The following is a 15,328-nucleotide window of genomic DNA, read 5'->3' on the forward strand; positions in this document are numbered from 1 at the left end:
GTACATAGAAGAAACAAAGACCTAACGTTTGACAATTCAGTAGGGTGACTGTCGTAAACAATAACCTGTTATAGATTTCAAAATAGCTAGAAGAGAATAATTTGAATGTTGCCAGCATAAAGATAAATGTTTAAGGTGATGGATATCCCAGTTATCCTGATTTGATCATTACACATTATATGAATCTATCAAAATATCACATGTACCCTGAAAATATATACAACTATTATGTATTAATAAACTAAATCTAAAAATTTTTATTTTAAGTTTTCTTTTGGGTCTTAACTTCCTTTTTGCAGTATTTTATTTCTTAGAGATTGTTTTGGTGTCACTATATACATCCTTAATTTTTCTCTTAAAGTTCATATTGTACTATTTTATGTAAAATGTAAGAACTTGCAATCTTTTGTGCTATAGTTGTCATACTATTATATCTACATACGTTATAAATGCTAAATACAGTGTTTTTGCTTTTAACAGTCTTACGTATGTTATAGAAGTTAAAAGGGAAATATAGTCATTTATATTTGTCCAACTATATAGTATATCTGCAGCTCATCCTTCCTTCCTAAAGATCTAGTTTTCTACTTGATGGTATCATTTTCCTTCAGCTGTAGAATTTCCCTTAGCCCAAGGGTCAGCAAACTGCAGTAGGCAGTGAGCCAGATCTGACCCACCACCTGTTTTTATAAATAAAGTGTTATTGGAATACTCATTTGCTTTGCGCATTCATTTATGTGTTTTCTATGGATGCTTTTGCACTATAATAGCAGAATTGTGTAGTTGTGACAGAGACTACAAAGCCTAAAATATTTACTCTTTGACCTTTTACAGAAAAAGTTTGCCAACCTCTGCTTTAGCATACATCTGCTGGTGATCGAGTATCTCAGTTTCATTATATAAAAATGATTTTATTTTACTTTTATTCTTGAAGGATATTTTTGCCAAATGCAAATTCTGGGTTCATAGTTCTTTTTTCCTTTCAGCACTTTAAAGATATCATTCCTCTGTTTTCTGACCTCCCTCCATTGTTTCTGATGAGAAGTCAGCCTTCTTTTGTATTTTTGTTTCCCTGTATATAATGTGTTGTCTTTCTCTAGCTGCCGTCAAAATTTCCTTGTTATATTAAATATTTGGTTTTCTGAGATTGAATGTGATATATCTGGGTTTAGTTTATTTATCCTTTCTGGTGTCTGCACTTACAGATTTGTATATTTCTGTCTTTACTAAAGTTAGAAAAATTTTGGTCATTATTTGTTCAGATGTTTTTTTCTGCACCTTTTTACTTCTCTTTGCCTTCTGGGATTCCAGTTACACTTGTTAGACCTTTTGATATTGCACTGTAAGTTATGGAGTCTTTGTTCACCTTCTTGGAGGATTGGGAATAGGGAGTATCTTTTTGTATGTGTCTGTAAAATTGAATAATTTCTGTTTATCTGTCTTCATTGATTCCTATGTCATTTCCAATCCACTTTTGAGTGCATTAGTAAATTTTAAAATTTAAAATGATACATTTTTTATTTATAGAATTTCCATTTGGAAATTTATAGTGTCTGTTTCTCTGCTGAACTTTCTTTTTTTGTTCTTTCATTACTAGCATATTTTCTTCAGGCATAGCTATAATGTTTACTTTAAATCTTTTTCTGCTAATCCCAACATCTATTTCATCTCAGGGTTGATCTTCCTTGATTGACTCTTTCTTGAGTGTTGTCACATTTTCCTGTTTTGTCATATGCCTACTAATTTGGGAATGCGTCCTGAATGTTGTAAATCAATGGTCCCCAACCTTTCTGGCACCAGGGACCGGTTTCCTGAAATAAAAATTTCCATGGACTGGGGTGGGGGGCTAGGGGGAGCTCAGGCAGTGATGCCAGACATGGGGAGCTGCTATAAATAGAGGTGAAGCTTCACTTGCCCCCCACTCACCTCCTGCAGTCCCCTCCCCACTAAGTTTCATGGACGACAGCTTTTCCATAGATGGGCCCGGGGGTGGCGGGTGGGCAGCGGAGCTCTGTGGCTCTGTCCCTAAAATCCAGGGATTGGGGACTGCAGCTGTATATATGACATCCTAGAGACTCTGGTTTCTATTATGTTCCTCCATAGAGTGTTGAGTTTTTTGTTTTAGCAGGCAGTTAACTTGATTGGACTCCAACTCTAAGTTCTGTCTTCCTGTGGCGAGCCCCAGCTGAAATTCTTTTTTCCCTTCTTTTAGGCACAGCTGGGCTGTTTAGAGTCTGTCCTTGCATGCACAGTTTAGTGGTCAGCCAGAGAGTTGGGCAGAGTTCAACACAAAGGAGCTTCTTTGTGTTTCTCTCTGTGATTTCTCCTCTCACTTTCTAGCTGCTGTGGTCACTCTGAACTGTCTTGTCTTTCTTCAGGCCAGTGGAGCTGTGGGTTTCTGTCTGAGTTTTACCTGGTTTGTTTCTGCTTGGGGCCTCCCTTTGGGAGAAAAGCCATTTGTAAAACCAGAAATTCTCCTAGTACCGTTTATTTTTTCCATGTGTAGAATCCCTTCCAATTTCTACTGTCCTTTGTTCCTTCAGTTTTTATATTTCATTCAGATTTTATAGTTGTTTTCTATGAGAGGGTTGATCAAATGGGAGCTATTATACTTTTCCATCGCTGGAGATAGAATCTGTGGAATATATTTAGAATTTTGAACCATTAAATATATACTTTGTTCACAATATTTCACATGTAAGAATAAAACAGTACCACTTAATAGAAATTCAGAAGTAATTCTTTCACCATGATGGCAATTTTAACACTTTAGCATGAAACATGGATTTTTGAAATGATTTTTATTATGGAAACTTTTTTTTGATGTGTGCATGAGACATATTTTATGACTTAAGATAACAGTTCCAAGTTAGATTGACTCAAAGAATGAATAATTTCTACTTTAAATAGATAGAGGCTTTGCTAATCTTTATAAGTCTCATAAAATTTACCAGGGTAACTTGGTGCTTATATTTTAGTTTTGTCTTTTTGTCTGTTAACCATAAACCCAGAATTCTATGTGCAGCAAAAATATTCTTCAAACTTTTTATCTGCTTGACAATGATGTGCCTCTGCTTGGTCTTGGTGTTCTTTGAACATTTTATGTCCAAAAATTTCTCTCACATTGGGTTTGGGAAATTTTCAGCTATTATTTCTTCAAATAAAATTTCAGCTGCATTTTCCCCCCTCTTTTTTTGGTATTCCATTTGCACATATGTTGGATTGTTTGGTAACATCTAATAGGTTCCTGAGCCTCTATTCATTTCTTAAAAATCTTTTATCTCTCTGTTCTCTTCCTTGGATAATTTTAATCTATTTTCAAATTTATTTAATCTTTCCTATTTCATCTCCACTTGGTCCTTAAGTCTATCAGCTAATTTTCTATTTCAGAAATTGTATTTTTCACTTCTAGGATATCCATTTGATCATGTTTAATAATTTCTTGTTTTTCCCCTGAGATTTTCATTCATTGAAAGCATATTTTATTTCATTGAGGATTGTTATAGTTGTTGTTTTGAAATCCTTGTCTGTTAGCTCCAGTATCTGGTTCATCCTGGAGCTGTACTCAATTGATTTTCTTCTAAGACTATATTCTGTTTTGTCATTTTTTTTTTTGGTATTTCTGGTAATTTTAGATTGTATCTTGGCCATTATGAATACTGTGCTGTGGGGATTCTGCATTCTGCTATTTTTCTCCAGTAAGTTATTGCTTCCTTTGTTTTAGCTGAGAGTTTTCTTGACTGACTTTGAACTACAGACTTTGTTTCTTGGGTAGCAGCTCTGGTTGTAATTCACATCTTTGTCTTTAGCTGAGCTGCTTTGAATCTGTCCTGCACATGCATGTTTCAGGGGTTGGTCAGAGAATGGATTAGATAGAATTTGGGTCCCCTTTCTAGTTTTGCTAGTCTTCTTGGTGGTTTTCTTCACCCCCCTCAGTGTTCATGGTTTTCCAGCTTCACTTTTCTGGTTCCCCAGGCCAAAAAGACTACTTTTCTGCTTTTCTGTGGGTTCTCTGACTGCCACTGTGTCCAATGCACAGACCATACTTAGCTTCAGGATAAAAACTTCATTGATAGGAACTTAGTTATATTGTTCCCTGACTTCCCTACCCTAGGAGAGTGTGATCTTCACATCAGAGTCTGTCTGATGTGAAGTGTCTTCTATACACTGTTCTTTGAGGTAGTTGCTTTTTGAGTCTGTCCAGGTTTTATAGGTTTTCTGTAAGGGAAGGGTTTGTCCAGTAGGTTCTTGGTCCATTATACTTGAGTGGGAGTTAATGTTTTAGTTGTGAAGTAATTCTTAAAGCAAGCTAATTTAGTTATGCTACTGCTACTCATTATCTGTTTATAATAAAAAAGGATTCCAAGTAGTTTGTGATATTTACAGATGTAAGCACTGAGGAGAAATATTAGGTTAACAAATACTTTATTGAGTATCAACTCTGAGCCAGACACAGCCTAGCACTGATGATATAAATAAACTAAGGGAAACTACTCTCAAGGTACTTGAAATCTGAGGGAAACAGAAAGGGAAGAAGAATGGTGGGCATCGATCTCACTAACTTCCACATACTAAGCTAAATCTCTTTTTGCATCTATTTATCCCAATTATTACAGCTATAACTTGCTTGCAAAAAAAGAAGAAGTAGTTTCAAATTTTGGTACAGTTGATTTAGAATTGTTATTGCATGACTGATGTGAAGTTGTTATTGTACTTTGTTTTTTGGGATGGGCTTTGGGCAGTTCTTTAGCAGCTTGGTGAAAGTAGCTGTCTTGACAGCAGGGGCCTACTGTTATTCTTCCTGCTTCTAGGGCTTAGCTTGGTCCTTACTCAGAAATATTGGTTAATTCATCGAACAGTTTATACATTTATAGGTTCTTTTGCTATTTCCTAAGTACTCTTTTTAAAAAAAGAAAGTCACAGAAGAAAACTAGAGAATTTGCCTGAATGTCACAGAACTTTTCTAATAATTGTTCAAGCAAGAGAGTTTATTTTTAAATGGTTGTTCCTTGTTGATTAGAGACGAGGAAAAAAGGTGACTGAAAACAAGAGAGATATTTGAAGAAACATTCTTTTTTAGTATCTTAAGTACTCTAGGTGGGCAGCAAATGGAGAAAGGCCATGAGAAAGGATTGAAATGACTTTAATTGTGAATGTGCTCAGTGTTGTAAGGCTGATCTGATTTCAGGAATTTGCATGTCATCCTTATGCAGGGGCCATGCTAATCTGTTTTAGTCCAATTTTAGTAGATGTGCTGCTGAAGCGAGCACAAGTCTGGGTTGATAATTAAAGATGTTTAGTAAGCCAGGAAGTACGGAACTAATCAGAAGTAGGCTTCTGATATGGGACACGCAAGAATGAATAAGGATTTGAGGTAGAGTCATCCACTTAAAGGTGGTAGTTAAACCTGAGACTAGAAGGGAGAGAGAGGGTATAAAAGAAAGTGCAGAGGTCTGAGAACATCACATGACAAATTATACAGTTTCTCATTATCACTATGTCTAACCCAGAACTTTTTAGAAAAGTCAACTGAAAGAGAAACTCGCCAAGAATATGCTCTGGCCATGATTCAGTGCAAAGTTCTGAAGCAGTTGGAGAACTTGGAACAGCAGAAGTACGATGATGAAGATATCAGCGAAGATATCAAATTTCTTTTGGAAAAACTTGGTGAGAGTGTCCAGGACCTTAGGTGTGTTTTTCTTTTACATTCTCAAATGCTGGATCCGTTGAGCTTTGTTTTGACTCACATAGCATTTCAGGAAGATCTAAATTTGTTGCCAACTGTAAAAATCAAGAGATTTTACTAAAATATGTTATGTATTCTTTTAAGACATCATTTTTACATGGAGACAGTTGGTGAGCACTGTGCATTGTCTCTTCTCACTCAGGGAGATTCCCACTGTTTCCTGCTGTCTGAAATCTGACTGGCTTTCCTCCCCCAGAAGACCCCTTGAGAGTCTTCTCTCAGAGTCTTTTTAAGCAGCAATGATAGTTTGTTAATTTGTGGAGGAGGTTTGCTCATATATGGAGAGAATATTTTTTTCCTGCTTTTTGAAGTTCCTATTGGCTTATTTTATTTTTTAGAGATAGGGTCTTGCTGTGTTGCCTAGGCTGTAGTGCAGAGGTACAATCATAGCTTACTGCAGCCTCGAACTTCCGGGCTCCAGGGATCCTTCCAGAGGCCTTAGCCTCCCAAGTAGCTAGAATTACAGACATGCACCATCATGCCTGGCTAATTTTTCTAATTTTTTGTGATGGGGTCTTGGTATGTTGCCCAGGCTGGTCTTGATCTCCTGGGCTCAAGTGATCCTCCCACCTCAGCCTCCGAAAGTGCATGAGCCGCCATGTCTGGGTGGATTTTACTTTTATATGAAAGTTTTATTTTTTATATGAAATTTTATTTTTATTTCTTATATGAAAAATAATGCAAATCATATACATATAGTAAAGAAAAAAACGCCCTTACACAGTAGGGAAGAGACTCCATTTCACTCCCACCATCTTCCCTGCCTAGTCCTGCTCCCCCTCTGGTTTCTTGTGTTTGCTTCCAAAAAGCCTCCCAGCCTCTCTCTGCCTACCCCCTACTCCCGAAAAAATAGGCCTTCTGTTTCATAATATCTTGATGATCTTTCCCATTAATATGTATTCTTTGTTTTCAAACCATTCTCAGGAAACAGATCCTTCTCTGTAGGTGGATTGGGTTTTGGGAGCCAGGCTGACTTGGGTTTGGATTCTTTCACTACTTTCTCCATATGTGGCCTTGCACAAGCATCTTGACTTTTTCAAGTCATTTTGGTAAAATAGTAATAAAAATGCTAACCTTGCAGAATTTGTTGTGAGGTTCCAACTGCCTAGCAAATACCGTTACTGTAGTATATGCTTCAGAAATGTATTTACCAGATAATTCAATGCAGCCATGATCCCAAGGCCAAAAGATTTCCCAGAGATGGAAAGTGTTACCTGTGTCAGTGGTTTGTACTGGATTTTTGTGGAGAGAGGCAAATGATTTTTGTCATTCTATAATTCCAAATATGGATAAGTTGATTTTAATATAATAGGCAGGGCAACAATAGGCTTCATAATTATAAATTCTATTATGTTTATTTAACAATTTATGATCAATTCTTTTGTAATAATCATTTAAGGCCTGTTTTTTTAAAAAATAAGATTAGTGATAGTTAGCTTTCTAAATGGTTTAATCCATGTTAGCCAATTATTATTGCTTAATGGAATTTATTTACGTAAAGCTAATAGGGTGATGGAGGTAGCTGAAAGAGGCTTGGCTCTGTTTTTGCTGTTATAGGTTTAGGATATGAATGTTAAAAATACTAGTTTACTTCTTATACTAGCCAGCCCTACATTAAAGTAAATTACCATTTTATTCAAACAAGACACTGATCAATTTACCCAGTACAACCTGGTTATACCGAGTTACCAGCCAGCATCTGAATGGCTACAACTCTTTTTTACTTGAAAGTAAGTCCAAACTCGTCCTGACACTGTGTTTGTCTACTGACTTACCACATTAACAATTTCGTGTCATAAAGCTTTGAATAATCAAGTTATGCTACACATAGTGAATGGTTTTTGAATTAAAGTGAATTGCAATTTGTTATATGTACAGAGGTTTTTGTTTTTAATTAATCTATAATAGATTAATTCAGGTAACAAATTACCTATACACTGTTGGTAATCACATTGTAAAATATACTGATACTTGTGATTTTGTTTTTGTGATGTATTATTGTAGTTTATGATACTTATAGTATAATAGTATTAGAGTATACTATTATTTTATGTTAAAGTACTATGCTTTTACATAAGTTTACATTAATATATTTAGTGGTCTGGCAAATAAAGAATTTCAAGTGTCATGGTAGAAATCCTGATAGATTGTCAAATCTTTTATTAATACTTATACATATTCATGTATATATTGGGGTAACGATTTTGAAAATAAGTGCTGACTTTAATATCTCATGCCCAGCATTCAAATTTTACAGGTGTGTTGGACCTTAATGCCTGGAATAAAAGTTCACATGATTTACTAAAGAGTGTTTAAATTTTGTTTAGTGTTCAGTCTTTGTTATTAAATCATCAGTGAAGATGTTTATTTTGCTTAATTTTGGAGTAACTTTAAGATTTTTATAAACTTTGAATTCTTTAAAATTTTTGTAGTTCATTTGATGAATACAGTTCGGAACTTAAATCTGGAAGGTTGGAATGGAGTCCTGTGCACAAATCTGAAAAATTTTGGAGAGAGAATGCTGTGAGGTTAAATGAGAAGAATTACGAACTTTTGAAGTAAGTTTTTATGCCACTTTATACTCTTAATGCCTGTTATTCTAAATCCTTACCAACATTTGTTTTGTCACTCTTTGTTAGATATTTCTGTGGTTTTAATTTATATTAATATTTTCTTGCTGACTGAAGTGATTGAATAGCTTTTCACATCCTTTTAGCCATTTGGACACCTCCTTTTCTTGTAGAAGTGCCTGTTCAAGTATTCTTTTTTTTTTCATTTCATAGGAATTCTATAACTATTCAGAGCATGAGTTCTTTGTCATACATATATATTCATTGCAATTATTTTGTCCCACAATGTTACATGCCATTTTACTCTTTATTGGTGTCTTGGTGAAGAGAAGCTTTAAATTTTAATGTGGCTTAATTTATTTCCTTGTATGATTCATGCTCTCCTGTGTTGCGGGGAGTTGGCTGCGCTCCCAGCAAAGAGGTTTTTCCTTCCGATCAGGTCTCTCAGGCAGGGGTCATCGCAAAGGATGAAAAAATAGTAGGAAACAGAAATAATCATAATACACAGAGCCAAAGATATAGTTTATAAAGTAAAGGTTTATGAAAATAGATAAAAGCAGGGTATCCGGATGGGAATATTTTCTCTCGCCAAAAATACATCCAAAACTGAAAATCCACACAGGTATTATATAGGGTAGATACAAGCTTGGCAACGGGATTTACATACTAACAGGCAGTTTGCTTTAGGGTCAAAGTCTTCTAAAAGGCTACTGCAGATCCTTTAACTAACTCTAACTAGGGGAACAATGAGTTGTAAAATCTTCCTGGGGCAAACTTCTAAGTTTTCTGATAAGGCTATTACTTTAGCAAAAAACAGAGACATCTTGGCTCCGGTGATTGTGTTCTTGGAGACAGAGATGATTTCATAAGTCAACATGAGCTGTGCTTTGTGTTAATTACTTTAACCGCATGGCTCCTTCTGGGCCCGGCTTGGGCATTAGCATATCTCTCTGATCAGCTCTCATCTCCAGGGGTCCTTGCCAGCTCTGGCAACCCATGGCTCTAGGAAGAGGCCTGTCTTGTCTTTCAAAACAGGTGAGAACTATAGGCCCAGTTTACAGCTGTCTTTTTGAAGTGCAGCTTTTACTGACCAAGGAGATGCCCTCCTGAGACCAGGGAGGCAGCTTTTGAACTAACACATTTCGTTTTTCTTTAAGGCAAAGCCTTATGTGACTTCTGAAATCAAATCTTGTCTCCAGAAATACAGGGGGCATTTCTATAACTCAGTATTCTTAGGCTCAACACTGTGTCCTGGTTAAGAAGTTTTTGCCTACATAAGGTCATGAAGATATCTTTCTGTGATATCTTCTAGAAGCTTTTAACCTCTTATATTTAGATCTCCAGTCCCTCTGGGATTGATTTTTGGGTAAGATAAAAAATAGGAAAAAATTAGGGAACAAGATTCATTTTTTTCCTTACATGGATATCTAATTGAACCAGCATTATTTATTAAAAATGTTTTCCCCAGTACTCTGGAAGTTTACCTTTGTCATAACAATATGACCAAACTTTCTTTTTTAGTGAGATATAATTCACCTAACATGTACAATTCACTGGTTTTTATTAATAGCGTATTCACAGATAAGTGCAATCATCAGCATAGTCAATTTTAGAACAGTTTCATCACTTAAAAAAACCCCCATATCCTTTAGCTGTCACTTCTCTATCCACCCATCTGCCCAGCCCTAGGTAACCACTAATCTCTGGATTTGCCTATTATAGAAATTTCCTACAAATGGAATCATATAATATTTATTTTTTTTTCTGACTAGCTTCTTTCACTTACCATAATGTGTTTTGTGGTTCATCCATGTTGTGGCATTTGTCAGTACTTAATTCTTTTTTATGGTTGAATAATAGTCCATTGCATGGATAAGATTATATTTTATTTATTCACTCATTAGTTAATAGACATTTGGGTTATTTCTACCTTTTTGTTATTATGAATATTGTTGCCAATAATGCTTGCTGTACAAGTTACTGCATGGACACATGTTTTGATTTCTCTTGGTTGGGTTGATATCTAGGAGTAAAATTGCTGAGACATATGGTAACTCTATGTTTAACCATTAGTGGAACTGCCAGACTGTGTTCCAAAGTGGCTGCACAATTTTATATTCCCATCAGCAGCGTATGAGGGTTCTGATTTCTATAGCTCCTTGCCAACACTTGCTATTATCTGACCTTTTGATTCTAGCCATCTTAGTGGGTATACAATGGTATCTCATTGTGGTGTCTGTTTGTATTTCCTGATGGCTAATGATGTCAAGTATCTCTTTATATGCTTATTGGCCATTTGTATATATTCTCTGGATAAATGTCTGTTCAAATGCTTGGCTCATTTTTTAACTGGCTTGCCTTTTTATTACTTAGCTGTAAGTGTTCTTTATATTTTCTGGATGTAAGTCCCCGATCAGATACATGATTTGCAGACTTTTCTCTCATTTTGTGGGTTGTCTTCTCATTTTCTTAATAGTGTCCTTTGAAGCACAAAAGTTTTAAAATTTTATTCAAGTCCAATTTATTTTTTCTTTAGTTTCTCATGCTTTTAGTGTTGTAGCAAATAATCCATTGCCAAAACTGAGGTTATGACAATTTACTTCCATATTTTCTCTAATATTTTTATAGTTTTAGCTTACATTTAGGTCTTTGATCCATTTTGAGTTAATTTTTGTAAATGGTGTGAGGTAAGGGTCCAAATTCATTCTTTTGCGTGTGGCTATCTGTCCCAGGGCCATTTGTTGAAAGATTTCTTTCCCTGTTGAATTATCTTGGCACCCTGTGGACCTGCACAGTTTGAACCCACGTTATTTGAAGGTCACGTGTATAAGATTATCTCATCTGCGAATAGAAGAGTTTTACTTCTCAACTTTTTAATCTGGATGCCTTTATTTATTTTTATTTTTTTGCCTAGTTGCCCTGGCTAGAACCTCTACTATGCAAATGTCTTTCTGAATGCTTTATTCTATTTCATCACCTATTTGTCTATTCTTACTCTAATACTATGTTATATTAATTATTGTACTTTATGTTAAGTCTGATATTTGATAGTATGTGCAGTCCTCTTCTTCCAAGGTGTCTTGGTGGTTTCTGGCATTTCTATATGTACTTTGGAATTAGCTTGTCATGCAGTTTTATTGGTATTTTAGTTTGGGTTGAATCCATAGTTCATTGTAGAGGGAATTGATAGTTTTTTGAAATTTGGTGGGGTCCTCCAATCCATGGACATGGTATATCTCTTCATTTATGTAGGATTTCCTTTGGATAGTGTTATGGTCTTGCCTTTCATTAGATTTATTCCCATGTATGTGTTTTTTTTGATGTTCCCGTAGATCATGCCATTATAATTTTTCACTTTCTATTTCAGCTTCAGTGAAACTTTTTGTGATCAGATAAATAGTGTATATTTGTGCTGCTCAATACAATATTTGTGGCTAAAGAACACATGAAATGTTACTGGTGTGACTGAGAAACTGAATTTTAAAATTTAATTTTAATCAGTTTAACTTTAAATAGCTTCATATGGCTAATGGCTGTTATATTGGAGTCTGGTGTCTAGAAATACTGATATAAACAGTTCTGTGTTATAAATCAGGTTGCCAGTCAGTTTCCCTCACTGCCAGCTTGGTATTGGTTTTCTCAAGTTATTTGACGTTTGTTTCTCTGACTTTCCACTTCACCATTTTGTTGTTTTTGTTTCATTTTCTGTTTGTTCTTCCATAAGGATTTATGCTTTAAAGAAAAATCCCTTTATTGTAATTGAAATAAAGTATCTAGAAGGAACAAAGGTAAATACATGTGGCTGATGGAGCATTTATAGGCACACCTATCTGTGTTGTTTAGACTTCATTTTCTCTGTATAACTGAAAATGATACATTATTCTATTTAAACAAAGAATGACAAACCACAGTGAGTTGTGGAACTGATGGAGAATAGGAGGTGAGAGAGAGCAGATTATCTTTTCAGCATTGCCTTGCAACTTGAGTTTTAACAACATCAACGGACAGAGCTTGGATAATGTTTTTTAAATTTAAGTTTTGGAAATCTTGAATTTAATGGAGGGAAGCTTTTTACAAATTATTACTAAAGTATTACATGTCTCTTTATTATGATATCTCCTTTTTTTTTAAATAATGATATGTATTCTTTGTATCCCAGAAAATGTTTTTTTTTTTCCCAGCTTATTTTATTGGGGTACAAAAGTTTAGGTTATGTATATTGCCCATCCCCCCCCAGCCCCCTGAGTCGAGCTTCAAGTGTGTCCCTTCCCCAGACAGTGCGCATCACACTCATTATGTAGGTATACACCCATCCCCTCCCTCCCCCACATCTGCCCGACACCCAGTTATTGGGCATCTACCCAAAAGAACAAAAGACATTCTATAAAAAAGACATCTGCACCCGAATGTTTATAGCAGCACAATTCACAATTGTGAAGATGTGGAAACAACCCAAGTGCCCATCAATACATGAGTGGATTAGTAAAATGTGGTATATGTATACCATGGAGTATTACTCAGCTATAAGAAATAACGGTGATATAGAATCTCTTATGTTCTCCTGGAAAGAGTTGGAACCCATTCTACTAAGTGAAGTATTACGATACCCTTAAAGAGACTTTCGAAAAGGGCACATTCTGTTTTCTGGCATTAGATTTCAATTTGTATCGCTCCTTTAGATTACTCCCTTTACCTTTGTATGACTCTTCATGATTTTTCTGAAAACCAGAAACAATGATATGTGGTATTTTTCTTTTATGTTTATGTGATGATGAAGAAATTTGCAATAATTGTTTTTAGTTTTTTAATCCCTATAAATTATCTGATAGGATGATTGACAGAGAGCATACTAATGTTGTCCTCTAAACTAGTTGATAAAATAGATCTGGATGAAATTTTTACATAATTCTGCTATTTACAAAGAACAGTGCATATTTTTAATCTGTGGAGAACCATACTTACGTCAGACTATGACCTATTTTTGCATAATTTAAATCTACCTTTTTCTTTATCACTTTTGAGTACGGTAGTATTCAGAAATTACCTTGTAGCTTGTATATTTTAGTTTTAAAATAAGTATTTATTTTGAATAAGGAAATGTTCTGAAATATAAGAGACCATGGAGAAAAGCAAAAACCGAGAGAGCTGATTAGGTTTATAAAACTGAAGGAAAACATGTGAAAGAGAATGAGAGCAAATTTGTTGAGTGATCAATTGGAATAATAATGTAAATTCTATTTTGGATTTGAATAGGCACTTTTCAAGATTACATTTCTAGCAAATGTCAGAGTCAGAATTCGTATTTGGTCTGATTATAAAACAGTGGTATGTTACTGTCTGGATTTCATTGGAGTATTTGATAGAATCATGGCTTGTGGCTAATGTGGTGATAGAGGTTTGTGTTATGATTGATGAATCCATTGGTGACTTACAGCTGTGTTCAGAGATGACTTGGAGGTAGCTCTTTGTTTACCAAAAAAAATCTCTTTTTATTTTGAACTGTTTCTTTGGAACCTTTGTATTGATGATTCAACTTATTAAATAAAAAGCATGCTGAGCACATTTATAATCTTACAAAGATATTGTCATTGTTGCTGAAGATATTCAGGGTACTAAATGGCCCTAAAGGATAACTGATGCAGCATAGATATAGGGGGTGCCCCAGTGAAGGGAGGAAAGGCCTTTGAACTTGCCAAGGGGCTTCTTGGCTTTGTACAGGAATGAATTTGAGAGAGAGCCAACTAGCTACAGGAAGCTTTTATTGAGACAGAGACAGACAACAGATCTGACTCCGTAGATAGAGTAGGGGTCCTTTCCTGAGGAGGAGGGGTACACCTTATGGGGCAATGGTAATATTTTTTATATATATATGTATATATTTATATATTTTCAGTTTTTTAAATTTATTTTTTATCTTTTTATTTCAGCATATTACGGGGGTACAAATGATAAATGTTTAGGTTACATATATTGCCTTTGCCCCACCCGAGTCAGAGCTTCAAGTGTCTCCATCTCCTACACGGTGTGGACCATTCCATTAGGTGTGAATATACCCATCCCCTCCTCCCTACTCCCATCTGCTGAAACTTGATGAATGTTACTACTGTACATGCACAAAAGTGTTGATCAGTTTATACCAATTTGATGGTGAGTATATGTGGTGCTTGTTTTTCCATTCTTGTGATACTTCACTTAGGAGAATGGGCTCCAGCTCTATCCAGGATAATACAAGAGGTGCTAGATCACCATTGTTTTTTGTGGCTGAGTAGAACTCCATGGTGTACATATACCACATGTTATTAATCCACTTGGGCTGTTTCCACATCTTTGCCATTGTGAATTGTGCTGCTATAAACATTCTAGTGCAGATGTCTTTTTTATAGAATGTCTTTTTTTCTTTTGAGTAGATGCTCAGTAATGGGATTGCTGGACCAAATGGTAGTTCTACTTGTATCTCTTTGAAGTATCTCCATATTACTTTCCACAGAGATTGTACTAGTTTGAAGTCCTACCAGCAGGTGTATGAGTGTTCCTATCTCTCCACATCCATGACAACATTTATTGTTTTGGCACTTTATGATAAAAACCATTCTCACTGGAGTTAAGTGATATCTCATTGTGGTTTTGATTAGCATTTCCCTGATGATTAGAGATGTTGAGCATTTTTTCATATGTTTTTTGGCCATTATTCTGTCTTCTTTTGAAAAATTTCTGTTCATGTCCTTTCCCCAATTTTTAATGGGGTTGTTTGATTTTTTTTTCTTGCTAATTATCCTGAATTCTATATAGATTCTAATTATCAGCCCTTTATTGGATGTGTAGCATGTGAATGTTTTCTCCCGTTCTGTAAGTTATCTGTTTGCTCTTCTAATAGTTTCCTTGGCTGTAAAGGCATCCGGCTTAGTAAGTCATCCATTCTCCGGTGGTCCCAGGCAGTGGCTTCCTTGTGACTTTCTTGTTCAGGGTGGTTAGGGTCTGTCTGGTCAAAATGGCTGCACACAGGCTGTCTACC

At 35.4% G+C, this 15,328-nt stretch overlaps 1 protein-coding gene and 1 non-coding gene across 3 annotated transcripts in view; one reads left to right on the forward strand and one right to left on the reverse strand.

The window, feature by feature from the left end:
* The window catches only part of ATP6V1H (ATPase H+ transporting V1 subunit H), a 120,428-nt gene that overhangs the window by 63,027 nt on the left and 42,073 nt on the right, over positions 1-15,328 (forward strand). For both annotated transcript variants that reach the window (XM_045561003.1, XM_045561002.1), the window contains 2 exons: positions 5,511-5,689; positions 8,179-8,304. In XM_045561003.1, the coding sequence (XP_045416959.1) occupies positions 5,511-5,689; positions 8,179-8,304 (305 nt within the window). The remainder of the gene's footprint in view (positions 1-5,510; positions 5,690-8,178; positions 8,305-15,328) is intronic.
* On the reverse strand, positions 5,169-5,270 carry LOC123645329. Its single transcript, XR_006737519.1, has one exon. It is a non-coding gene; the product is annotated as a U6 spliceosomal RNA (small nuclear RNA).

Source organism: Lemur catta, chromosome 9 (genome assembly GCF_020740605.2).
Source record: "Lemur catta isolate mLemCat1 chromosome 9, mLemCat1.pri, whole genome shotgun sequence".
Taxonomy (NCBI): Eukaryota; Metazoa; Chordata; class Mammalia; order Primates; family Lemuridae; genus Lemur; species Lemur catta.